Below are 23,986 nucleotides of genomic sequence, written 5' to 3' on the forward strand. Positions count from 1 at the left end.
AAAGGATAGCAAGGAATGAGCGACTTTGGTTGGGGTGTAGCCAGTTGTTTACTGGATCTTCACTGGATCGCTGGATCACGGAGTGCAAGACTGGAGAGAAGGTGAAGAATTGAAGAATGTCTCCCCCTACATTCTGACGGCGGAAAGGGTGCATGACATAGCGCCCCGATTTTGATACCCACGATGTAGTGGGCCTAGCGGAGCAGGGGATTCGTAATGGTTATGAGGGTCCACATGGTGGCTGAGCGCCCTCAACACGAAGTTGTGTATGTAGATGGAGGGCATGTTCCCAGGTTCCATGAAACCGCCAACGATATTTCCATTTCCAACGATGAATCGGAAATTGTTGGTGGCCAGATCAATTAGGATAGGGATATGCACCCCCTCCCCGTCTTGACATTCCCGGTCAACGCCTCCATGCATGCAAATAAAGTTGCGGGACGTTCGGATCTGCCACATGCACAAGTTATGCAGCCAATCAAACCGCAACCCCTAACTGCTTTCGGCATGTTCCTGGTGCCAACCCACAACATTTTGTTGTAGAGTCATCTTGCCATCGCCAGCTGTTGCAAAAAGTTGACCGACAAACCGTGTAGAATCCGACGATGGCTTGGCATGTCGTTGCGCGAAGCTTTGACAAGAGATGCCGCGTCTTTTGTACCGGCGATTGGAGAAGTGAAGAAGATCGAGACAAGCTTTTGCAGGGTTGTTGGACCAGCTTGGCGACGCGTGGTCCGCTATCGTACTGTACGTGTACCGCAGTAGAACGGCAGAACGGCGCCAGGGGCGCCAAGTGTGAAGGATTCAAGGTGGACCCAATTTCATTCGCTCTCGCCTTCGGCCCGTTGATGGTTGTTGTCGCAGATCCAGGAGAGATTCGTAATGCCAAATTGGCCGAAAGCTATGATAGATCCGGCTAGCTGTTGTTTGCTCAAAGCTCGCCTTGTCCGAGAAATCAGCCCCTGCCAGGCAAATTTCACTCACGATTGACTACTGACGAATCCGCCAAGCCACAATCCCCATGGGGGAAACTGGTTGACATCAAAATTCAACCTTTTAAGCTTGATGTTATGTGCGATATGGGTCTCAATTAAGCTTCGCCAATTGTCTATCGACGATCGACTACGATGCAACTGTGTTGGATCAGCTTCATTTAAACCCCAAATCATGAATATCACAGCACAGCCTTCACAGAGTTAGGCGGATTCCAGATATGACCTAAAATCGACGTGGGGAAGAATTGATTGGTAAGATTCGCCGAGTCCATCATCCCTTTGCAATGGCACATTCGAACGCGATTTCGACTGGTTGGGCTTGTGGAGAGTATAGACAAGATGGCTTCATGCCACAAGACGCGGCACACCATGTACGCGGAAGTTTTCGGTCGCGTTACAGCTTACTGCACCCAGTGAGTGACTGTAACCACTGACTCTATCCCGAATTGTACTACTGATTCTCTAACCGGTGATTGTGATCTTCCCACAATGCAGGAGTTTCAGAGGTTGTCCTATACGACAACAGTAGAAGCCCAGTGGTAACCAATCCCAGCGTTTTGAGGCGGCTACGCAACGGGCGCTTCAAGATCTCTCTAGGCCTTCGAGGTCAGTCGCGTCCAAGCGGCCTCAAGTGATGGCTTCTCTGCGCTGTTAAGGCAGCAACACGAGTGCACCTTAAACTTCCCATACTGCTCCGTTCATGGTGCGCAAAGCTACGAGCAAGATCGCATCTCTTCGTTGACGTCGCCCCCACCCGTTTGTTTGACATGGCTTTTCTCCCACGAGCGCTGCTCAGCTAAGAAGTCTTCTTTCCGCCTCTGGTACCTCTCATGAGCTTTACATCTTTCCCAGACCTCTCGAAACACCATACTGGCAGCCTCTTTCTCGCCTTTCCCCTCGTGGGTCTCGCTCTTCGGGAGCTCCTCCTTCGTTCCCTTCTTGTATTTGCGCCCCCCGGCATGGTTAGCATACCGCTTGGCCCGGGTCATGCCCATCTGTATGAACTTCCTTGACATGTCCATCCCCACAAAGTCTTCCTGTGCGTCGAACTCTTCAAAGCGCTGCCAAAGATCTGCTGCGCTCTTGCGGGCGATGGGCACTGTGCGAAAGCGCCAGAGTGGCAGCAGCGCAGATTTGTACGGCTCGAAAGTCAGCACACCCTGCTCGCCGCGGCCAATGCGATAGCTCATGCGTATTGCACGTGGTGTTGTCTCGATAAGCGGAGCCATACTTGCATTCGATGCATCACAAATGCGCCCTATACTTGGAGTTTGTGTTCGCGAGACGGGTTATGGCATGCAAGACAAAGCAAAGTTCATGATGTCATCCCGTCACTTAGACTAGTGCTTGTCAGAAAGGCGATGCCAAGACATCGCTTCGACTTCAAGGTTACGTCTTCACAGGTAAACATTTTGTGAAATACAGACGAGTTGAACCCAAAATAAAATTCCTAGTATGTTCAGGCTTTATTTTCAAGACATCGATCATGGCCCATATGACCTGATGGTGTGACCCTTGGATTCCTAGCCTCATTACATCCAATTCCTTTCCCCTTTCCCCTTTCCAACAACCTTCGTTTTAGATGATAGATAAGTTCGCCAGCCTATCTATGAAATCCTCTGCGACAGCTACCTGCTGTCCATTCTTTTCTGCGCGTGCAAAAAAGTCGCAGCAGCCGTTCTTGCACACATAGTGTACACCTCTCGGAGGACGCCTATTTCTGCCATTGACCTGAGCCCGACTAGGCTGACCACAATCGCATCGAGGATTACTATCACAAAGACCTCGCTTGTCATCGAAGGTGATAAATTTAGCGCATGGCGTGCAATAATAGTACGGTCGGCCCGCGTTGCCATTTGTGTTCTCCCAGCTGGTGATGCGGCGCTGTCCTGGCTGGTGGCATCCAGAACATATTTTTGGTCTTTTGTTTTGTGCAATAGGTGCAAGAGTTGCATCTCTGGTCTCTGAAGTGGTTTTTGCGCCACCAATATCAGAGCGGCGTTGTGTAGTGAGAGGGCAGTCATAATTCACAGCCATCGCAGGTTTGTCGCCGGATGTGATTGCAACGAAGATTTGTTGGGCCTGCTGAAAACTAATTATGTCGAAAACTCCGTCAGGTCACAGAGACTGACAGTCAGAATGAAAACAAACTTAAGCGTGGTGTTGTAAAAGAAGTTGAGTTGTGACTGCCTCGCGCATACGCCGCAGATCGCTTCTTAAACCCAAGGCTGGCGACTTTGTCTTCCTTCTCAGGCATTCCACAGCACTGCACCCTACCATACGAATGGAATCTGCAGAATAACGTGGTCGAATGACAAGATAACATTTCGCTTAGCAAAAGAAAGCCGTAGCAAATCAGTGGTTCAAGGTAGCCTTGGCTTGGAAGCAACCAACGCAGGAGGCCCACCGCCCAGACACCATCATGCTGTGCAACCTTCAACAACGGGGTTCTGTCGCAACGGGGTTGGCATGTCCTGTTTTCTATCAGTCACTCCCAGCAGCGCCCTCTAATTAACGTTTTTTTTTTTCTTGTTTCCTTGGAAATCAATGGTTCTTTGAGCGGTCACTCCATTCCTGGTTCACTATAGGTTCTTCTGCAGATATACCATCAATCAACTAGCGTGTAAAGGTTCCAATTCGACACACATTGTATTGCACACATCTTCACAGTGTCTTTTTGAGTCGAGAGGTGTTGCGCGTATAAAATCTTCACAAGTCCTCACTGAGAACATCTTCATTAATAGTGAGGGCAGTGGCTCGGGGCTCCTTCATATATTTGTATACTAGTCTAGGTATTATTTAGCATGGGCACTAACTACGGTGCTCGGTGGGCGCATGGATAATGGTTCGAGATAACGCACACTTGGTACGAGCCCTGCCGCTACACACATGATGCTCGATGTAGGGGGATGTGAGAAAACATGACTTGTTGTCATCAATTTTTGGATACCGAGGTTTTTAGGATGAAAATACTTCCTGTTGTACAAGTCTATAGTAACGAATGATGAACTCTAGCCAAGAGAACATGATCAAGTGATGCCTGAGTAGATCCTTGACTGAATCCGTGACAAAAATGTTATGGCATTCTCTTGCCGTCATCGGATGTGTTACTTCGCATGATCTAAAGAGTATTGGGGCGGCTGACAGGAATCTGTTGATCAGAAGGTTACTGGGCTGGAGTAATTGTTCAAGACGAAGAATGGGGCAGCAGACCGGGACCTGTTCTCATTCGGTATGATGGACGGCTCTTGCTAAGCGATCAGTAGCGCATGAAACGACATCTTGAGCCAGAGGTCTGACAACCGCGGTGTTAATTGAGCTCTTTTTCCAATCGTTTGTAGCCAAAGAGGTCTGGAAGCCTAACCTCCATCACCACAGAGACTATTCGCAGCATGCATGGCTTGCTCACGAGATTAGCAATTTTGAGCCGCCCATTAGAACACTGCTTTAGCTTGAGTCAAGTTTCGGATGTTCATGAACTTCAGGTAATTCTTACGTGGTTTCCAACAAACCTGATGCTACGATTTCGACTTGAATTTTCATGGGTCCTTACGTGACTGGCTGTTACCTGATTGTAACTCAGGTGCTGGCCGGTGCCGTAGCTATAACAGGCTCTGCTTCTGATACCTACTTACAGTATCGAGCAGTTTGAGGACTTCATGGGTCAGCTAGTCTTCAACGATGAGTCAGATGTTGACGTGTCCAAACTGCAAGAGGCTATCGACCGCATCGGGATGGAGATAATGAATCTTGATCGAATCAAATGTTTGGCCCCGAAATGAGTCACTGAGACAAACAAGTAGCAGTGCAAGTGGATTTATTGTCACTTAGCAAGACGTTTGTGAAGTCTTCAATGGTAAATTCTCTTGAGGGAGTAAACAATTTATGGTTATGGTTCACTTTCTTGGCATGCTTCTCGCAATACGCTGGATTGATTCAAAGAATGTATGTAATGGTAATAAGACTTTGTAGAACTTTTATACTAAATTACAATGTAGCTATAGTTGTACGCATAATCTGGGCGAACTCGATGGTTGGAGTCTCACTATCAGCCAGAACAAGCACAAAGATGGGTCGTTCATAAACTGGTTGATTCGTAGAGGATTTGATACTGGCCCAGATCATTCTGGAAAATTTGACAGCAGGAGAGGAATCCCTGATATATCTATCGCCGGGTTAGCATGAACGATCGAGAGTCACACAAGTAATAGCAACTTTGTGCCCGGCTGGCAAAATTCTTATAGCGTTTACATCAGCTCACCCAAGATCTGAAATAATCGTACGTTTTATGGCAATATATTTTATTTCTCATACAGATACAACGACTAATCTATGAGCTCCCTGAATTATAAAAAATGTTTTCTTATTTGCACTCTACAAGTTTCAAGATTTCTTGGCTTCAGAGTTTGAATGTGTTGTCTGAACTCAATGGTGAATTTGTCCTTGTATAATAAATCACCAATTTGCACCAACGAGACTAAAATGACATAACCAATGGCTTATACACGGATTAAAAGAATGCAACCGCAAACGTGGTGGGTGAGGTAAGATGTCAGCAGCTGGAATGAGTTTGGAAAATCGCCAAACTATCATCGATGTAGCACGTTGGTGTCAAGCCCAAGTAGACAGCACACCCGACCGTGAAACAAGAACAAAGGCTATGGTCGTCGACCGCGTGGGCAGTTCAGTTCTGTTCAAAACAGACACTCAGCGTGTTCACTTCCAAGAGTCAGTCTTCCTCCACTTTCATCCCATTGCACTTCCTGCAATTCCCATATGCGAAACTTGTGTCGACACTTATCTGTGACCTGTACCACAGCAATTGCACCTATTACGACGAGTTGACAAGTCCTGACGTCTCACGAGTTTTCCTTTGGAAAGGCAAGGGCAGCCGTTTCAAGGTATGACACCCTAAACGAATGGTCACACCTTTGCGTTTGAGGTCACTTCGTACTGACGAAGCGCGACGATAGCGACAAAAGTGACACTGCAGCCATATTCAAGACCCCGATCAAGAAGCGTAGAGCTTTGAACCTCTCTCATCTCGTTGTAAGCTGTTGGAAGCAGGCTTTCGACGAGACGCTCGATAGATCTGACGCGAGTTTTTGCTAACACGAAGCTCAGAACCCGAGGAATCTCGTAGTCGATCTTGCTCAGACCCGAACGATCGTACTGAAATTTGGCATCTGACACTTGTTCATTCAGGATGGGGCAACAAGTGAAGCACTACACCAGCCTTGCACAGCGCATGCCACGATCCGGCCTAATCTTCGAGAGCCAGCACGCCGTCTTCGGACGTAACGAGAGGGATCGCCTCGTGGTTGCTGCTCTCTACCGCGCGAACGTTCCAATAACAAGCCAGGGAGTGCACTGCGCGTTGGTGACCATGTTCCGCAACGCCAGGGCCTTCTTGGCCAACTGGGACACTTCGATGCTGTCCATCTACGACATCTTCGAGCCCATCAAGATTGCCACTACCTGGGCAGATTCCATCACCATCGCTGTGTTCATCGATCTTTTCTTCCGAGTGCTAGCGGCAAGGGAAGCTTAGTTTGCCAATCCCCGCTACCCGGAAGATCCGACGCAACACGCCGCTATTGCGCATGAGGTCGACACGCTCGGGCGTGAAGTCGGCACTGCCTGGCTCTGGTCCGAATTCCAGACCTTCTCGGCCACGGGTGGAATGGATGCGAGTGCAGACAAGTCAGACGGAGATGATTTTGTGTTCAAGATCTGTAAGGGCCACTTCGGATCCCGTTTCGAGAACCTAAACCTGCTCTTGCGGCACCTGCTGACCAAGGCACCAGCTTTTGCTCCAAAGACATCGGCGTATGATATCAGTGACCCGGAAGAAGCAGCCGAAGTTCAGTGATGAGCCTGACATAGATCTGATGGGGATATGTGAGGCCAATCGAAGATATCGCAATTATGATCACAGTGTGCGACATGTTGGGTTCCGTTCCAATTTGATATTGAAGGATCGAGTATATACGCATGGATATATGGTAAACAGAAAATCTCGACATCCTGGAAGTCATGCCTCCAGGTATAGCTGCCATAGAAACATCAGGTGGAAAGAGTTTCGAGTAGCCGTTCTGTTACTCCAGACTAAGTATATAGTAGTGAGACTGCGAGCTTCGGGGACTACCAACTAGGCGTCTACTTAATCAGATTTCGACCAGATCAAACGTCTATTTCATGTTCAACAACTTTGTTGGTAAAATAGTTTTTGGTGAATCTCATGTCATGAAGCATGTGTGACTATATGATAGTCAATAATTTCTTTTAAATGAGATTGAAAAATCAAAGCAGTCGTGGCAACACCCTCCTTGAGTCTACAATTCAGATCGAAGACGTACAAGCATGGAGAGGGCATTTGGTAGGAAGGTCAGACCTGATTGATATTAGTCCTTGCGTATAATAATAACTAGCTGAAATGTGTATGTCAGACATTGGCCAGTCTCTCTGACTGCACTGAGCAGCCTCTTGTAATGTCCATTTCCTGCATCTTTGTAGGATCATCACGATACCTCAACATAGCTGTGGAGAGCCTCTAAGCTCTGCTGGGCCTAAATGCCGTACCTTGACTAGGTCATGGCATACGCGGCGCCAGCTAGTAATCCGCAGATGCCCATCTTGGAGACGTCGCGGCTTTCCTGTCATGTTATCTTCCACGCCTCCTTTCTCCTTTCTCCTTTCTCCTCCCGAGAAACGCGACAACCAGGATGGATATAAGTCTAGACCCGACTGCAATGAATGCTACGGCTCGCGCGGTTAATCCTCAGCCGTCCTCTTCTGAAGTGGTAGACATTGTAGTAGCCGGCGCCAACATTGCTGCTGATCCCGCAGGTCTGGGTATTGCGGTCGTGCCGCTATCTGTCGACGACCTTCACAAACAGTACTCATTAACGAATACTCAGTAGTTTCCTTATTTGTTCCAACCTGCCGTGTTTGTGCTCTTGAGTGATGTCTCTTCAAACTTAATTTGTACAGCGTACGCACCAGTAGCAGTGTACGGCTCGACCGCTGCTGCAGTAGTCGAAGACTCTGTACCACCGATGGCCGTTATTGCAATTGTAGGCAGCTAATCGAGTCATGGGTGATGAACATATACGGTTGTAATATTCTTTGTGTTGGCATAGTGAGGTCGCCGTTGTGTTCGTTATAGTACATCAAAGTGCAAACCAGACCATCTTCTCAAAAATGCTCACCAAACGCCGTGCTCACCAGCAAACTCCAGCATGTGTCAACACATGGCCAAACGCAAAATCTCTACTAGTCGCAACTAGCTGATCTACAATGCTTTGACCGCTTTGAAGAACGGGTTAGCGATTAAGCGCTCGTCGCTCTTCACGAGTTCCCTCATTTTTTGAACCATCTCCTCTTTACTCATGTTGCCTCCTCTCACCTCGTCCTTCCACTTGACCAGGACTTCCTTTAGTCTGGCACTTCCTTCCTCGACATCTTCCTTGTTGTAACCTACACCGAGGCCATTCTGCTCATGCTTCCCCGTGAAGTCCTCGAGCTCATCAGCCTTGCGTTTTGCCATCCGAATGACTTTGTCAGGGAAGCGGACTAGCTCTGCCACGTGAATACCGAAGCTCTGATCGCAGATACCCGGCTCGACCTTGTACAGCAACGTGACCTCTCGCTTATCGGCACTTGAGTCACTGCCAGAGATATGTGCCGCAACATGCAGGTTTTGAACTTGAGGATACGTATCCGCGAGAGCAGTCAGCTCATGGAAATGTGTTGCGAACATAGCGGAACAACCAATCTCCTTCACAATGTGCTCTGAAATGGCCCATGCGAGACCAAACCCATCATACGTCGACGTACCACGACCTAATTCATCAATGATAATCAGGGATTCGGAGGTGGCCGATTTAAGGATGTTGGCAGTCTCAAGCATTTCAGCCATGAATGTAGAGACACCCTTGAGTTGCGAGTCGCTTGCACCAACACGTGCGAGGATTGAGTCAAAGATTGTGAGCTCCGCTTCGCTACAAGGCACGAAACAGCCGACCTGGGCCATCAAGGCAATGACGCCAATCTGGCGAATGTATGTTGATTTACCACCCATATTGGGGCCAGTAATGATTAGAAAGGACGACGTGTCCCGGACGAGGTCCACATCATTAGTTATGAATTGGATATCGTCCTGCATCTCCAAGCAGGGATGGCGCGCTTCTTTGAGCACTGTCTGGCCTTCGCCACGAGCATGAATCTTCGGTCGAACATAGGATGTAGGGGCATGAACGGAGCAGTGTGCAAACGAAACAATAACATCGAGATGAGCAAGGACTCCAGCCAAACGTTCAATGACAGGACAGTACGATGCTGCGACTGCCACAACTTCATTGACCAAGCTGCTCTGAGTCCTGTTATAGTTCTGAGACAGCTGATCGAATTCGCGTCGCAGAGCCTGCAATGTCTTTGTGGTAAAATAGACACCATTCTTCTGGGTTGAGCATTCTTGGTATTTCGACTTGTTGCGTATGCAGCCAGCTTCTGTTCGCGTCAGGCGCATGCACCACCCGTGGACTTTGTGGTTTTCCAGGAAGATCTTCTTGTTCTCCTCCTGATTCAGATCATCAGACGCATCCCTAAATTCACGGTCCATGTCAGACCTCAACTTATCCAGTCGCTTACGGATGACGCGAAGATTGTCGTCGAACTCTGGCTTTATGATGAATTCGTGGTTATCGAGAGCATCCAGGTCCACCGTCGTCTCCACCATCTCGGCAAGCTTTCCAAGACTATCAGAGAGCTCGCGAAGCTTGTTGGTATAGGCCTCATCGAGAGGATCCTTGTACTGCTCGTCCATTACTGCCTCAAGTGTGCCGAGGAAGCCAGGGAGGCGGATGACCACCTGGTATGCTCTTACGACGTCCTCCAGATTTGCTTTATTCCGTTGGAAGCGGTTGGCCAATCGATATAGATCAGGTACGGACTTCAAGTGCTCCTCCTGCATAGTCTGCCGCAGTTCCGTATCATTGGCAAAAGCTTCAACCAATTGGAGACGCTTCTCGATCTCATCTCTGTTCATTAGTGGTTGCTTGAGCCACTGCGACAGCAAGCGACTTCCTACAGGGGTTCTGCAGTGGTTGAGTAAACCAAACAAGCTCATGCTCTTAACGCCATCTCGTGCGCCAGGCATCAGGTTCAAGGCCTTCAGTGCTGCAGCGTCCAACTTCATGAACTGTGTCAGATCGTGCTGGTAAAGCTGGTACTGGCCGAAGTTGGACGAGTCCTGCATGGCACTGAGGTACTTGATCAATGCTGCTGCCGAGCCCATAGCAAGTTTCAAGTCGGTTTGTGGCAACAGACTGGCCGACCGCTCGTCTTTGAGTAACCTGGCCAGGTCTTGCTCAATGTCCTTGATACCGAAATCGGCAGCAGGCCTCTCAGACATGGCAATACCGCAGTTGTCAATGATCTGCCTAAGCTTTGCAAGCTCGGGATCTTTGTCCTTCTCGGCCTTGTCGAACTGTATCAGGCACTCCTTGACGCCCAGCTGGATCAGAAGGGCCTCGAAGTTGGAGTAGAGATCATTGTCCAGGAATTCACTGACACCCAGCTCTCTGACACTGGCATCGGCAAAGCACACACCAACACTCCTGGCCTCGGATGCTTTTGCTGATATCTTGACGGCGAGCATCATGGGGGCTGCCTCGAAGTGCTGGCCTAACTCATCCTCGACGTCCTGTAGGTTGCCTGGCGAGGCTTGTTTGACGATGTTCCAGTTCATTCGGCTGCCGGTGGTTGCATATATCTGCACTCTCTTACCGAGCTTGAACAGAGCCTCTCTGAGGAACTGTCGAAAGACTGTGATGGTCATGGTGACTGAGGGTAGGCCGCTAGCATCGTTTCGGCCGAGTTGTCTGACGACGGATGTGGTCTTATATACCTGTGGAAGAATTGGGTTAAGCGGATATCTCCTTGTTGCCAATTGCATGCACAACTGTGATGAAGACTTACCGTTCTAGCGATGAAATTAGCATCTTCGCCGTGTGCTGTGTACCAATCGCCCCTGTCGAATATTCTGACTGTTTCGCTCGTGACTGTGGGCAGTGACTTGAAGTAACGGATGAAGCCAGTCTCATCTTCGACCTTGAGCTCGGGACGAGACGACATGGCGTCACACAATTCGTTGTTCAAATACAGATCTTGGAAGTTTTGGCTGAAGGCTCATAAATTTCGATTGCTGGCACAAGAGTCCTTTTGTTTTGTTTCGTTTCGTTTTGCGGACGAGTAGAGGGATCTGACTGTGAGAATATCAATGTCAAGGTTGAAGTTGGAGACGCAGTCGCGTCATACTAAAATCAATTAAACTGAATTGAAAGTTGAGACGCGCCGAACGCGAACCCCTGTTACCGCTAAATTCTTTGAGAGTCCCCCTAAAACTTACCGCGTCTGACCGCCTGAATTTCTGCCGCTCAGTGGGGGAAGGGGGGGGGGGAGCGAGCTGAGTACCTGTGCAAGTACCTGCACCTAATGGGCCCCTTCTAACCTAACGCAGTCTAACCTCAGTTTGCCCGGTCCAGGTTGCGCTTGCCAGCGATACCCCCACCACCGCCAATCGTCACTGCCATAATCTTTTTTTTTTTTGTCTTTCCCCGGGTCGGCAAAGCTCCTCAATCGTCACCAACATTGCTGCCGCTTTCACAATGGCGCAAACAACACCCGCGGATCTCGAGACCGTCGCTGCAGACACGTTGGAAACCCAGGCTCAAGATGCCCCAGACCACGTTCCTGCAATCCAGTCTTTGGCAGGCAATGCCGCTTCTGAGCTCAACCCCGGCGTGAAACGTGCGGCCGAGGACGAGCCTGAGAACGACGAAGAACACGACGAGCCACACCATGCACAGATAACCACCAAAGGTGACTCGGCAGACAAGCCAATGTCGAAAAATCAGTTACGCAAGTTGAAACGTCAGAAGCTGTGGGAAGAAAAGAAGGCCGATCGCAAAGACAAGCGCAAGGAGAAGCGACACAACCAGCAAGACCGCAGGCGGCAGGAAAAGGAGGCCGAGATTGCCCAGGCTGCTGCAGAAGGTCGCGAACCCGTGTTCCACAAGAAAGAGCGAAGTCGGGATCCCAAGAACAAGACCCAGGTTCCAGTGTCCATCATCATTGACTGCCAATACGAGGACTACATGTTCGAGAAGGAGCAGATATCGCTGTCCAGCCAAGTCACGCGCTCATACTCTGACAATCGAACTGCACAGCATCCCGTCCACCTCTGTGTCAGCTCATTCGGTGGGAAACTGAAGCAACGGTTCGACACTACTCTAGTCGGTCAATACCAAAAATGGAAGGGTATCACCTTCGCTGAAGATGACTTCGTTGGTGCTGGAAAGGCGGCGAAAGAGCTCATGGCCGGCGCTGATGGCGGCGTTGTCATTGACCTACTGAAGCCTACTGGGACAGATGATTCTGTCTCTCTCGGTGAGCCTGCGCCGACTGGAAAGGCCAAGAGAAACGATCCCGCGCCAGAGCCTGAACTGGAAGCAGACGATGTGGACAAGTCAATCGTCTACTTGACGGCGGATTCCCCCTACGTCTTGGATCGCCTAGAACCCAACACGAACTACGTGATAGGCGGCATTATAGATCGCAACCGACATAAAGGCTTATGTTACAAGGTTGCTAGGGAAAGAAACGTTCGGACGGCCAAATTGCCTATCGGCGAGTACATGGTGCTCCAAGACCGACACGTCCTTGCCACAAACCATGTTGTGGAAATCATGCTGCGCTGGCTGGAACTTGGCGACTGGGGTGAAGCATTCATGAAAGTCATCCCTCAACGAAAAGGCGGCAAGCTGAAGGACGACGCTGACGGTTCAGAAGTAGCGCATGAAGACGAAGAACAACAAATGGAGGAAGCAGCGAGCCCATTCGAGGACACTGCGAAAGAGTCAGTAGAGCCATGATGTATCGACGACGATGCTAATTGTTAATATTCTCAACCTCAAGAGAATAACCCAAAGCTTTAATCTTAGATACCCCTGCTTCTATTATCACGTGTCACCCCTTTTGCCCGGTTCAGGTGTGTCTAGTTTTTATCCTTTGAACAATAAATCACGTCCAGAGGCTGCACAGCGCAGCTTCGCGTGTGGCTGCGCTGCGTCGGGGCGGTGTATGCAGATTGCCTCGCTTCTGCAATCAAGATTGGCTCAGCTTCGCGCGGGCTGTCATTGCCGGATCCCATCACACATCTGCCATACCATCTCAAGCTACCGGCCAGTCGCACCATTGAACCAAGCTTTTCCTAACTTCTCCCTAATTGTTTCCAGTCGAGCTAAGAAAACGAACGATACTTTGTTGAGGCCAACATACATTATTTATGGCGTTGATTGCGTGAGCTGCATCTGGCAGATATCTCAACAACTTTATCACATATTACATCATGGATCCTGTCACCGTCTTGGGAGCAGCAGCTGCGAGCGCTCAATTTGTGGGATACGCCGTGAAAGGCTTGCTAGGTGCTGCCAAGTTGCTACAAGATGTCAAGGATGCACCGTCGCAAGTACTTCAGCTTTTCGGCCATGTTGAAAGAGAAGTATCGTCAGTCAATCGGCTGCTGCAACCAGATTCGCCCGTATACTCACACCTACCGATCGACCAATGTACACAGCTCTCTCCATTCGTCCTTGAAGCACAAAGAGCTTTAGAAGATCTCCGGAAGATTCTTCTGCCCCTGGGAACTGATCTGAAAGAGCTCGAGGGAAAGAGTGGCAGTCTGAATCGTATCGCTCGATTGTGGAAGTCTACTATAACCGTAAAAGTCATGAAAGAGGTTGAGATAGATCTGAAAGTCATTGAAAGGCTGAAGACTAGCCTCATCCTTGAGCTGAACATTTCCGGCTTTGCGACACAGTTTTTGCTGCACAGTCTTTGCTGCAGTAAGCTGACCCTGTAAAATGGTGAGCGACGTAAAATTCAACCCTGTTTCTGTGCAACAGTGAGCAGAGCGCTCAAATCTCTGGATTGGTCACTTCCTCTTCAACGCGCATCGGTGACACTTTTCGAATCGTCAAACAGACCCATGCCCGACAAGCTCAAAATTCCAGCTCAATCGACGCTTTTATGGTAGATGCCTCCCAGAACTTAGATGCTGTACGGCAAGACGGGCTGAGACATCGGCAAATTCTAGACCAGGGCTCCGTAACTACGAACGGCGAAATAGCTAGAATACGAGAAAGTCTGGGCGGGTTAACAAGACAAGGTGCAGCCTCCGGTTTGGTTTTGAGTCGCATTGAATCCAATTTTTCAACCCAAAATTTGGTACTATCATCGTAATTGCATGCTAGAGACGAAAATATGAAGGAATTTATGCGTGAACAAAGTGGGGCGGCGTGCAACGCCTTCTTGGTCAACGTACGCGAAATACTTCATGAGGAGTTGATGTCTGCAAGACTTGGATCTACCGGAACCGCTTGCGACAACATTACTGCTGGCGACTCAACATTCGAGATCAACGTGCCAGAAGGAACTGCAACCTTGAGCATGAACATTCCTCCAGCACATCCAATCCCTCCGCCGGAAGATGCCAGTATGTCACACATGCCTTTGAGGATTTGGAGGTGCAGATGCCGGCAAGGCAAGTCCACGCAAATCTGCAATTACGGTCCTTTCGGGTTCAGAGTAGAAAGACAGGGTCTACGGATGTGTCCCGTTCACGGAAAACCCCGCTCCTTGGCCTGCTCGATTGAGGCTCGACTGAGTCCTTGGCTCAATGGTGCCCTGGCGTTTACGCTTGGTGTGCTAAACAAGGAAGAAACTGGTCGATACTGCGACCTCTAACGTTTCATGGCACTGTCGAGCGCTCAGAAAGCCCTATATTCTCCCTGTTTGATGATTTTGTTGCCACGTGTTCGGAAGTTACACTTGAAGAAAGTAGAACAACTCGTATGGACTCAAGCAATATCGTATTTGATGACTCAGGAAACCAAATACTCATGCTTGTATCGGACAGTGACACCCTGGAAAAACACACGAGACGCCTCGTTCGTGGTATTCAGGAAGCAATCGTATCCGGCAAAGCATCAGGCTGCGATATCGATGAGCATGGTAACACTCTCCTCACGGTTTGTATCCCATCACGGTCTTGATTCCAGTGTAGTTCACTTACTGGTTCTAGGAGGTTTGTTACCTAATTACTTTGCTACGTCGTAAAGCCATCTACCTTAGTCCTTATCTAAACACAATCATTCACCTGGCGCATATCTCGAAAGTTAATCCAATGGCCGGTACAGTGGCTGGCTATAGATACTTCCCACTTCCCTTTTTAACACATCATGTCCAAAGACCACTAATACTCAATCTTTACCATACGCTCTTATACTACGAGATGTCCAATTCGTGTATTCAATCATTCATGGAGCAATATGATGGCGTCGTCGACGGTCTCAGCGAAAACGGCTACTTGTTTTCCAAACACAGGCAGTTGAAGTTCTTCCTGGCCTACCCAAATATAGCTGAAGGTTTGTCAATTCTATTTTGGCAACTTCTGCTTTTTCAATACTGACCACTCGCAGATTGGGGTTATTCTGGTCTATGTTTAGCCATTATTCGTCGATCGATGTCGGGATTGAAGCGGGATTTTACTGATGACAAGGTACCGTGTGATCAATGTCTTGTGTTTGAACCCCTAGAACTTGCTATTGGATGGCCTCCGGGTTTGCAGTATCTCGTTGACAAAAGGTGTAACATCCCAGGTGCTTTGCAAATTGCATGCAAATTAGGAGATGAGGAGTCGGTCAAAATCCTTCTCTCAAGTGAAGACGCCATCTTCTCTAAAGACTACCTGGGTTTTGACACTGACCGTCATACTATCTTCACTTCAGCTATTTCGTTTCCCGGTTTGTTTTTGCTAGTTGCAGAAGAGCTGTGGAGCCGGCAAATGGAACTCCACGCCCTTGTTACGCATCACTTGAGTGCCCGAGAGCAGAAGTCGATTGGCTTGTCTGTCACAAGCACCCCAATACTTCGAGGCAAGCTTATCTTTGAGTTGCTATCCAAGAGAGTTCAGATACCGGAGAGACTCAAGATTTGCGAGATTAACTCACCGCATTGTCAGCTTTACTATTCTTTGTGCTTTCCTGGACACCCTATATCGTACCACAAGGCTCTTTACCGCATCGGTTGGATAGACGTAGATGCGGTTTGCAGCCACGGCTTGACACCATTTGCTCACTTCTGTGATATGGAGCTGCATTATAGAGGTCTTGCCCGTATAGATAATTCATGGTTTGACGGGACCCTATGGTTTTTGCGGAGAGGCGCACGACCGTGCTTTGAACCGAAAGATGGCGTTCGTACACGCTGGCCACACTTGCAATTTTATTTGGCTGTAGCTCTATTCGACCTCGGCACAATCAACTCCCGAGTCACCAGTTACTGTAACGACCAGCTAGTCTATGATTCTTGTGTGTGTCACTGCTCTTCAAAAGGCTGCATCGCCCCTTATATCTTCTGGCGCTGTCCAGGCCGGGAAGCTAATTTGAGACAAAGTAGACGGTATCCTGATACCATACATAGGCGTTGCTATCAACGCAGCGATTTGCGGAGAAAACATCTACGATACTGGGTCCGTTGTTCGAGTCTGACCACAGTTGAAAAAGAGCGTTGTTACCGTGAAATCTGTCGGCTAGAGCTTTTCGAACGCTTGGGTCTTGCACACACTTGCTGCGCGACTCGGCTTTCGGACGAGGAGCTGGAAGAAGTCCGAGTCGACGATGAAGACTCAATCGGCCAGCTTGAGTTTTTGATGATCCAATATCATAGTCTAAGGAGATCACTCTACGATATACCACTGCAAAACTTCTGGGCCTATTGGTGGGCTATCGTCGACAGAGTCGTTTTACCGCTACTGCCTGTAGAAGCTTGCCGTGAGCCGTATTGGATGAATGATGATAACAACTACGACCCAGTCCTATTTGAAGATGGAATCCGGATAGCACAAACTAGAGAAGATAGATGGGCCGCGGTGTTGAAACATGCTGGCTATGAGGGATGGGGATTCGAAAACGTACTTCGGCACCACTTTGTCAGTTTCAGGCAGCGTGCCATGGCACATTACCAAAGAAAAATTCTCTGGCGGCGTCACCGTTTGATGACGAGACCGAGATTTATCTTGAGAAGACGATCCCGATTCGGAAAGGACTGTGGCAGCTGCACATCCGCCTACTCATTCGACTCAGATGATGATTGGGAGTAGATGTATGTGTTTGGAATGATTGAGGGGTGCAGTGGTATCTAAGCAGAATCTAACATTAAGATTACAAGTAGAACATAACACCGCATGTTCCAACAACACCCACGTCATTGTCCTGTGGCATGGGCACAGCTGTTGATTCCATTCGCTTTTTAATGGTACAAGTGAATCTGACTTGTTGATACACTGAAACCTTCAAATCTACGACAGGGTCTCTATGCAATCTCATCACCAATTGAGACTTGGTGAAAAGCGTATATGGCTTCTGCAAGATCATATAAGGAGGAAGATCTCGTATAGTATTGCAATTCCGCAATTTTTTATTTCCTACGTTGAGGTGCAATAAATATACTGTGCTATATGTGGCTTAATAGAGTTCTACAGTTCACTCTCGGGGCCTGGAATAACGGACGTGGATGGTCAAATTTTCCCTTTTCGCTTTTTCACGCCACAGTTAAGCGATCAGAAAGCCCTTTATTTTGCCTTTTTGATGAATTTATTGATAAAATTGACGGTGTCAGGTCACAGACCTTATACTGCAGAAGGCGTGAAACTAAGCCGGCTGTAACAAATCTCGTTTATGACATTGAGAAGGTGATTTCTAGGGACTGGCATCCGGGAGTGACACTGATGAGAACGGTATCACTCTGCTCTTTTTGAGTATCACGCCCAAAATTCAGCGTTATTGAGCCTGTATTGATACTTGTAAAGGAAATTGTCGGCTTGATTTCCTTGTTATGCAAAGACGTGGTCTACGTCGAGGACAGTTTGAGGTTTCTCCTGGGCTTAGCTAGTTCAGCACAAGTCGATCTAAATGCTCGAACCGCATTTTGTGGCTGGTACAACACTCGTAAATTAGGGAAAACAACAGGAGACTGGTCAGCGTCAGGTTTGCTCGCCTTGCATTTGATTGGACCGTCAACTCACAAATCGTATGGGATTGGCCATAACCTTTATACCGGACTCAAGGGATATGATGGATTGATTGAAACTTTCTTGAAACATGGTGGTTCACAGGCACCGTAAGTGTGTTCAATCTACTGATCACAGATCCAGACGTAGCTAAGGTGCTCCAACGCTCCCCGGCCAACCATTGTGAAGCTTTGCTAATCTTTCAAGCCTTTGGGATACTTGAACTTGTGTATGGCTGTTATTCACCGGTCAATTTCAAGTGTACGAAAACTATTTGAGGGAAACAGGAGTAATAACGTCAAAAAGCAGCAATATTCTCCTATTCAGCTTGCTATTGGGTGGCCAGAAGGGTTGAGTTTCTTTGTTAAGCAAGGCTGCAATATTTACGCTGCATTCAACTGAGCATGTGCGCTCGGGGACGTTGAGTCTGCCTCAATTATCATCTCTGCGGATGAGCCATTCTTAGCCAAAGGCTATGGTATGATGGCAATCAAACAAAACGTTCTGCATAACACTTGGCCATATGCCACGCCACAAATCAAAGCTCGCTGGATTGCGTGAGAAATCACACCGTCATTTTTCGACTCACTCTGGAATAATTATGGCGGAGGCAAGCTGAGCTGAAAGCGCTAACTTCAATGCATCTTGACCTCCAGGAACAATACCAAGCTGGGTTGTCGGAGTCATGGACACTAACATGTATTGGGTCAAATGTCTACAAAATTCTCAGTCAGAAGACCACAGTTGCCGAGACACTCGACATTTGCGGTTTGAGATCTCTGTATTGTCAACTTCCCAGAACCGGGGGCATCGTCCAGCACATCTTTTCTTACAAAACCCTCTACGAAGTTGGGTGGACAGAACTAGACGCACTCTGCGGACATGGTCTAACGCCACTGGCTGAATTGTGTGACGTCTCAATGGGATTCTTTTTCATTGGTGATTCTTCCATTGAGCTGCTCTACTGGCTTGATACTGTTGTGTGGCCCCTGGAAAAGGGCGCAGAATCCAGCTTTATACCCAAGCAAGCGCCATGTATCTGGCCGCATCTTCAGTATTATGTAGCCCGGGTGTTTGGCATTTGCATAAGGCTTGACAAAAAACTCAACGAAGCTTGTAAAGGGCCATCGATCTACGACGACTATCGCTGCCACTGCTCTACCAAAGGCTGTATTGCGCCACTCCTGATCGAGCCAAATTTTGCCAAGAAGAGACATTGGCGCCTCAGATATGCTACAAACGACAGCGCACCAACACACTCCTAGGACTCTAATGGCGAGTGGGTATAAATGTTCTGGAAGGTGAAAGTAGGCATATTTAATTGAAGTGTCTCCATAATGTAGAAACAGGCAGGACATGCTAATCCCATCTCAGAACTTCCCGGCGCGCCATAACCAACACTTCTTGAAGAAGTGTCAACAACCAAGCTACATGACTGAGCCGTCTCTTGTGCAGCTGGGCGGTGAGCATCAAATCTGACAATCCGTTCGAGTGCTTTCGTGCAATGTGACCACCTGGGATGCCAGCCTATACCGGGTACACTACCCCGGGACACGGTAGTCTGGCAATCCCTGCATGTTGGGCGTAAGCAATCCGGGCGCCATCGATGGCTTTGAAGCTTCCATATTCTTGGCCCTTAATCATGAATAGCCATTGCAAAGGTCTCATGATGGTGGCACCCCAGGCCTCAGCTGTTGTGGCTCTCTTCTTCGAACACTATGATAGTCAGGGATCAGTACTCGGATGGGTCGAATTGATAGAAACCAACCGGCTGTACCATGGCAAATTGCTTGTATGCTTGGCCTATTATTAGTTCGTTGTACGACATATCATATTTTCAGCCTTACACTGTTGTCTCACCGACGGCGTGCAATACCCATTACCCCTTATCCCATTAGTCTAAATAATAACCAAACTTGTTAATTCCTCATTTGAAATGGATCGATATCGAGGTGTCAAGTCTCACCTATCCAAGACAGGGCCTCAATACACCGCCGTACTTGGCATATACTTTGTGGTCATACACAAGCAATCTGCCCTCCAGGACCTGCAGTCATGCCATACTTGCGGTCAAGGCATCTGATTATGATTTGACTCATCCCAACAGATAGGGTCGAATACGAGACGCCTAGATAATCTTAGGTATAACCCAACGGCCAATCGGGAAATACATGTACGACCCAAGACATAGGCATCTAGGACGTTGGCGCCAATTAACCAATGCAGTCAAGACAATTTGCAATAAAGACCGAGTGGCTTGCGACGCGTTTCCCGTGGTTGGACGTTTCACATTGGACCGGCTGACTTTAACTTTGCTTGGCGAGATTCTTATCTAAGCTTACATACAATGCCAGCTTTGAGGCTAATGTCCCCGGTGGCTGACTGGCTGATAGTTATGTCCACATCTAGGGCTGAGATGCGAGGCATTGCCTGGTTGCTTTTTCCGAAGTCATGATGTGCTGAGTTGACCGTTGCCTGTCCCGTGTGTAGGACTTCAGAAGGCGAATAGGTATAAATATGGGGCAGAGGAATTCGTAACGGGTGGTGAGAATCTCCTACGAGAGCAATTAGTAGGACTTTATTGAATCTTCCTTTTCTTCTGTGCTATAAAGATAAAGAGAAAACTTACAATCATGGGTGACGCTCAATTTCCATTGCCGCAAACTGGGACACTCCCTCCGCTGGACCTTAATAACGTTCAGGGAGACATTATGTAAGACCCCCTCAAAGGTTTGACATGGCGGGATGCCATATTAATGGTGGAAAAGTGAGGGACTTGCCAAAAAGCGGCAAACGTTCTTTTTCTTTCGTATCAACAAGGACGAAGTTGCCTGTTTCCGGGACCAGCTGGCACATCTTCTCCCTCTGATCACTTCTGCGGGCGACGCCAGGAGCTTCCGCAATGAGGTCAAAGATGCCAAGCGGAAGGCAGCCCAGATTGGTCGACAGACTGGTCTTCTGGAGAACAGCGCAGTCAACATCGCATTCTCAAAAACCGGATTGACCACCGTAAGTGACCGCGTCCTATCCACCAGGGTACACTCAAGGAATACGTACTAACCGCCCTGTCTTCGCACAGCTCGGAATCAACGATGAAATCAATGATACGCCCTTCACAGTAGGACAACGTGCGCACGCTGCCGACACGCTTGGCGACAATCTGGACAAATGGGACGAGAAGTTCAAGGAAGAAATACACGGTGTCATACTCGTGGCTGCTAGCCATAAGCACATTCTTGACAAGGCTTGGGGCCGCGTGAAGAACATCTTCCAAGTCGGCAAGGAGCACGCCGGCATTATAGTGGTGAAGGAGCTTGCCGGACAAACCCGACCTGGCAGCGAAGACGGCCACGAACAGTAAGTTGCCCCAGTTTTATCAACTGGGTGGATGCGATTGACATGGTGGACGATAGTTTCGGGTTCAACGATGGTCTCAGCCAGCCCTCCATACAGGGCGTAAACTCTGACGACATGGACGGCATAGATCCTCCAGTCCGTCAAGGAATTATCCTGCTCGGCCGTGAAGGTGACGACGGTTTTGTTGAACCAGGGCAGACGAGCGCTGGGCCCGTGCCTCGTCCATCCTGGGCCATCGATGGCAGCTTCTTGGCCTTCCGCTACCTGAAGCAGCTTGTGCCCGAATTCGACGACTTCCTAGAGCGGAACGCGCTCGACGTGGGCATCGGTGCTCCTCCGAATGCCGGGAAAGACCTACTTGGTGCACGTCTGGTTGGTCGCTGGAAGAGTGGCGCGCCGGTTCAGCTTGCCCCTATCCAGGATGATCCATCTCTCGCTGTACCTGGGAAGAACCAGGACTTCCGATTCTCGATCGACGACCAGGAGAGATGCCCCTTCGCGGCGCACATCCGCAAGACCAATCCTCGCGGTGATTTGCCAACTGTAGAGATCCGACGCATCCTTCGCCGTGGTATCACCTTTGGGCCCGAAGTAACCCCTAAGGAGAAGACCGACAAGAAGAGCTCGGACGACGAGAAGCTCGAGAGAGGTCTGCTCTTTGCTTGTTATCAGAGCAACATTGCCAACGGCTTCGAATTCATTCAAAACCGTAAGTTATTCATAAGCTCCGGCATCTCAGCAACAATCATTTGGCTCACAACGTTTCTCAGGCTGGGCAAACCAGAAGAACTTTCCACCTGGGGCGAACGTCGTCCCTGGTTTCGACCCGCTGATCGGGGTGCCTCTAGATAACTCTCAACGTGATATCCTTGGTTCTGATCCCAAGGATCTGACGCTCCCGCTCAAGCTGGAAGCGGATTGGGTCGTCTCTCGTGGAGGAGAATACTTCTTCTCTCCGTCTATTTCTGCACTGAAGGGTATCTTCGCCAAGAAAGCTTGAGAATCGAGTATTCGAGTATTTTGCAGTTAGTTTATATACCACCTTGAATGTGTTAGTCTCCTCGTGATTGACCGTTGGGGCATTTGCTCATTTCACTGGCGACTTCGTCCAGTTGCGTGTGAGCGCATAGGCCGAAAGCTGTCGAGCACAATTGAGGCAAGCGTAATTGGACTACTCTTGATGACGTCACGGGCGATGTGTAAGTCGACTAAGAGCCTTGATACTTCAGACACACTCCGAGACATGCGACTTTAGTCACAGAGCAACATATATAAGATCGCCACATGCCACGCATTTTCCTTTTGAACCCTCCTGTCTGCACTGATCCATCAATCATACCTCAAGCGGGCAAGCTGTGTGCGTCTCCTTACACTATGTTCCTTCAGCTCCTACACATCGCCCAGGCGGGCCTCGCGGCATACGGCGGCCAACAATCGTACACGGCAGTCACGAACCTGCAGAAGTACGAGGATGCAGCCAAGAAGGCGGCAAAGTACTCGAACGAGGCCCAACGCCAGCTGCACAAGACACGGACCACGCAGACATCGGGCGCCCTAGCCATCACAGCCTCCCTGCTGACGTCGCTCTACCTATTCTGGAGGGGAGGACAAGGAGGGATACTCTACCGATTCATCGCTTCGCCGGTCATGGCGGCGGCCGTGTACTTTGCCAGGACACACATTGCACAGTACTGGAGCGGAAGCAAGGGTGGGAAGACGGCGGGCGCGAGAGTGCCACTGCCCAAGATGGGAGACTACAACGAGGCACAGAGACGCACGGAGGAGTTGCTGCAGGTGTTGGACTATTTAATGTTTTCATGGGTTGCCACGGCCTTGGTCGCGCTGTTCAAGGGGTATTGATCAAAGCAATTAAGCTACGGAACGCGAACTGTTCCTGAAAGGTTTGGCTTTGTGCGACGTCATTTCAAGCAATATGCACATCAACAACATCCTACTTTCTAAGGTTTAGACGGGCGGGGTTAGCCCCTGCAGCGCATAGTGCAGTGTTCTTGGTTTAGGGCTGAGGCTCTGACCTTACTGTAAATAGCTACTACAGACAGGGACCCTTCCCTAACTCAGAGTCATCTGTTCAGGGAGATCAAAGGATCAAGATGATAAGATGCAAAAATTGTAGAAATAAGCATGTAATTTACTCGTAAACGGGGAAATACCTTGTAGTCCCATATCCCATCTCACAACGTTGCCATCCCTGCTCGTTAGTAGGATTACGGATTATAGCGCTGTCATTCAACTGACGGTCAACTAAATGGCAACTGAGCTCCAGGTCTGCCAGGTTGGTTGGCGCTGGGAACATCCTAAGGACTGATAAGCTTGGACCATCGAGTATTTTTATAGCTTGTAGCGCTGGCCCACTAGAGATTGTCCAACAACGACTCACTGAAGCACCCCCCCGTCAAAAACGCCCACGCCGTTGACTCAGACTAGACCAGACCAAGATAAAATCTCATTACCTATCGCCATCCAATCCATTGTCGCAATC

The 23,986-nt window shown here is 48.9% G+C and overlaps 9 protein-coding genes across 9 annotated transcripts; 6 read left to right on the forward strand and 3 right to left on the reverse strand.

Moving 5' to 3' along the window:
• Positions 1-1,708: 1,708 nt before the first annotated feature.
• On the reverse strand, positions 1,709-2,224 carry BKA67DRAFT_659688 (uncharacterized protein; the record flags this gene model as incomplete). Its single annotated transcript, XM_046107495.1, has 1 exon — positions 1,709-2,224. One exon carries the CDS (start codon positions 2,222-2,224, stop codon positions 1,709-1,711), a length of 516 nt encoding a protein of 171 aa, XP_045957319.1.
• Positions 2,225-2,472: 248 nt separating this feature from the next.
• Positions 2,473-3,439, reverse strand: BKA67DRAFT_568410 (uncharacterized protein). The gene has a single exon (XM_046103029.1). It carries the CDS (start codon positions 3,030-3,032, stop codon positions 2,574-2,576), a length of 459 nt encoding a protein of 152 aa, XP_045957320.1. The 5' UTR covers positions 3,033-3,439; the 3' UTR covers positions 2,473-2,573.
• A 2,105-nt stretch (positions 3,440-5,544) lies between these two features.
• BKA67DRAFT_536746 (uncharacterized protein) lies at positions 5,545-6,546 on the forward strand (the record flags this gene model as incomplete). The annotated part of the gene is made up of 4 exons (XM_046100209.1): positions 5,545-5,723; positions 5,815-5,896; positions 5,958-6,044; positions 6,241-6,546. 4 exons carry the CDS (start codon positions 5,545-5,547, stop codon positions 6,544-6,546), a joined length of 654 nt encoding a protein of 217 aa, XP_045957321.1.
• Positions 6,547-8,003: 1,457 nt separating this feature from the next.
• BKA67DRAFT_568412 (putative MSH2 protein) lies at positions 8,004-11,316 on the reverse strand. The gene is made up of 2 exons (XM_046103030.1): positions 10,977-11,316; positions 8,004-10,905 (listed from the first exon to the last, which is right to left on the reverse strand). Exons 1-2 carry the CDS (start codon positions 11,130-11,132, stop codon positions 8,290-8,292), a joined length of 2,772 nt encoding a protein of 923 aa, XP_045957322.1. The 5' UTR covers positions 11,133-11,316; the 3' UTR covers positions 8,004-8,289.
• A 583-nt stretch (positions 11,317-11,899) lies between these two features.
• On the forward strand, positions 11,900-12,931 carry BKA67DRAFT_519348 (guanine-1-methyltransferase-domain-containing protein; the record flags this gene model as incomplete). Its single annotated transcript, XM_046098092.1, has 2 exons — positions 11,900-12,343; positions 12,497-12,931. 2 exons carry the CDS (start codon positions 11,900-11,902, stop codon positions 12,929-12,931), a joined length of 879 nt encoding a protein of 292 aa, XP_045957323.1.
• A 238-nt stretch (positions 12,932-13,169) lies between these two features.
• BKA67DRAFT_308014 (uncharacterized protein) lies at positions 13,170-14,121 on the forward strand. Its single transcript, XM_046096123.1, has one exon. The coding sequence runs from the start codon at positions 13,408-13,410 to the stop codon at positions 13,918-13,920; it is 513 nt and encodes a 170-aa protein (XP_045957324.1). The 5' UTR covers positions 13,170-13,407; the 3' UTR covers positions 13,921-14,121.
• A 2,376-nt stretch (positions 14,122-16,497) lies between these two features.
• BKA67DRAFT_568415 (uncharacterized protein) lies at positions 16,498-17,317 on the forward strand. The gene has a single exon (XM_046103031.1). It carries the CDS (start codon positions 16,771-16,773, stop codon positions 17,218-17,220), a length of 450 nt encoding a protein of 149 aa, XP_045957325.1. The 5' UTR covers positions 16,498-16,770; the 3' UTR covers positions 17,221-17,317.
• Positions 17,318-20,762: 3,445 nt separating this feature from the next.
• Positions 20,763-22,486, forward strand: BKA67DRAFT_593118 (peroxidase TAP; the record flags this gene model as incomplete). The annotated part of the gene is made up of 5 exons (XM_046104906.1): positions 20,763-20,842; positions 20,898-21,138; positions 21,209-21,486; positions 21,543-22,195; positions 22,257-22,486. 5 exons carry the CDS (start codon positions 20,763-20,765, stop codon positions 22,484-22,486), a joined length of 1,482 nt encoding a protein of 493 aa, XP_045957326.1.
• Positions 22,487-22,860: 374 nt separating this feature from the next.
• BKA67DRAFT_659694 (uncharacterized protein) lies at positions 22,861-23,346 on the forward strand (the record flags this gene model as incomplete). The annotated part of the gene is made up of 1 exon (XM_046107496.1): positions 22,861-23,346. The coding sequence occupies one exon, from the start codon at positions 22,861-22,863 to the stop codon at positions 23,344-23,346; it is 486 nt and encodes a 161-aa protein (XP_045957327.1).
• Between the last annotated feature and the right edge of the window lie 640 nt (positions 23,347-23,986).

This window comes from Truncatella angustata (assembly GCF_020726525.1).
Source record: "Truncatella angustata strain MPI-SDFR-AT-0073 chromosome Unknown BKA67scaffold_5, whole genome shotgun sequence".
Lineage (NCBI taxonomy): Eukaryota > Fungi > Ascomycota > Sordariomycetes > Amphisphaeriales > Sporocadaceae > Truncatella > Truncatella angustata.

Coding starts and splice junctions, on each gene's coding strand:
- BKA67DRAFT_568410 (XM_046103029.1), bottom strand. CDS start 3,032: ATGGCTGTGAATTATGACTGCCCTCTCACTACACAACGCCGCTCTGAT.
- BKA67DRAFT_568412 (XM_046103030.1), bottom strand. CDS start 11,132: ATGTCGTCTCGTCCCGAGCTCAAGGTCGAAGATGAGACTGGCTTCATC. Junction 10,906..10,976: donor CTAATTTCATCGCTAGAACG/GTAAGTCTTCAT, acceptor ATTCTTCCACAG/GTATATAAGACCACATCCGT.
- BKA67DRAFT_308014 (XM_046096123.1), top strand. CDS start 13,408: ATGGATCCTGTCACCGTCTTGGGAGCAGCAGCTGCGAGCGCTCAATTT.
- BKA67DRAFT_568415 (XM_046103031.1), top strand. CDS start 16,771: ATGATCCAATATCATAGTCTAAGGAGATCACTCTACGATATACCACTG.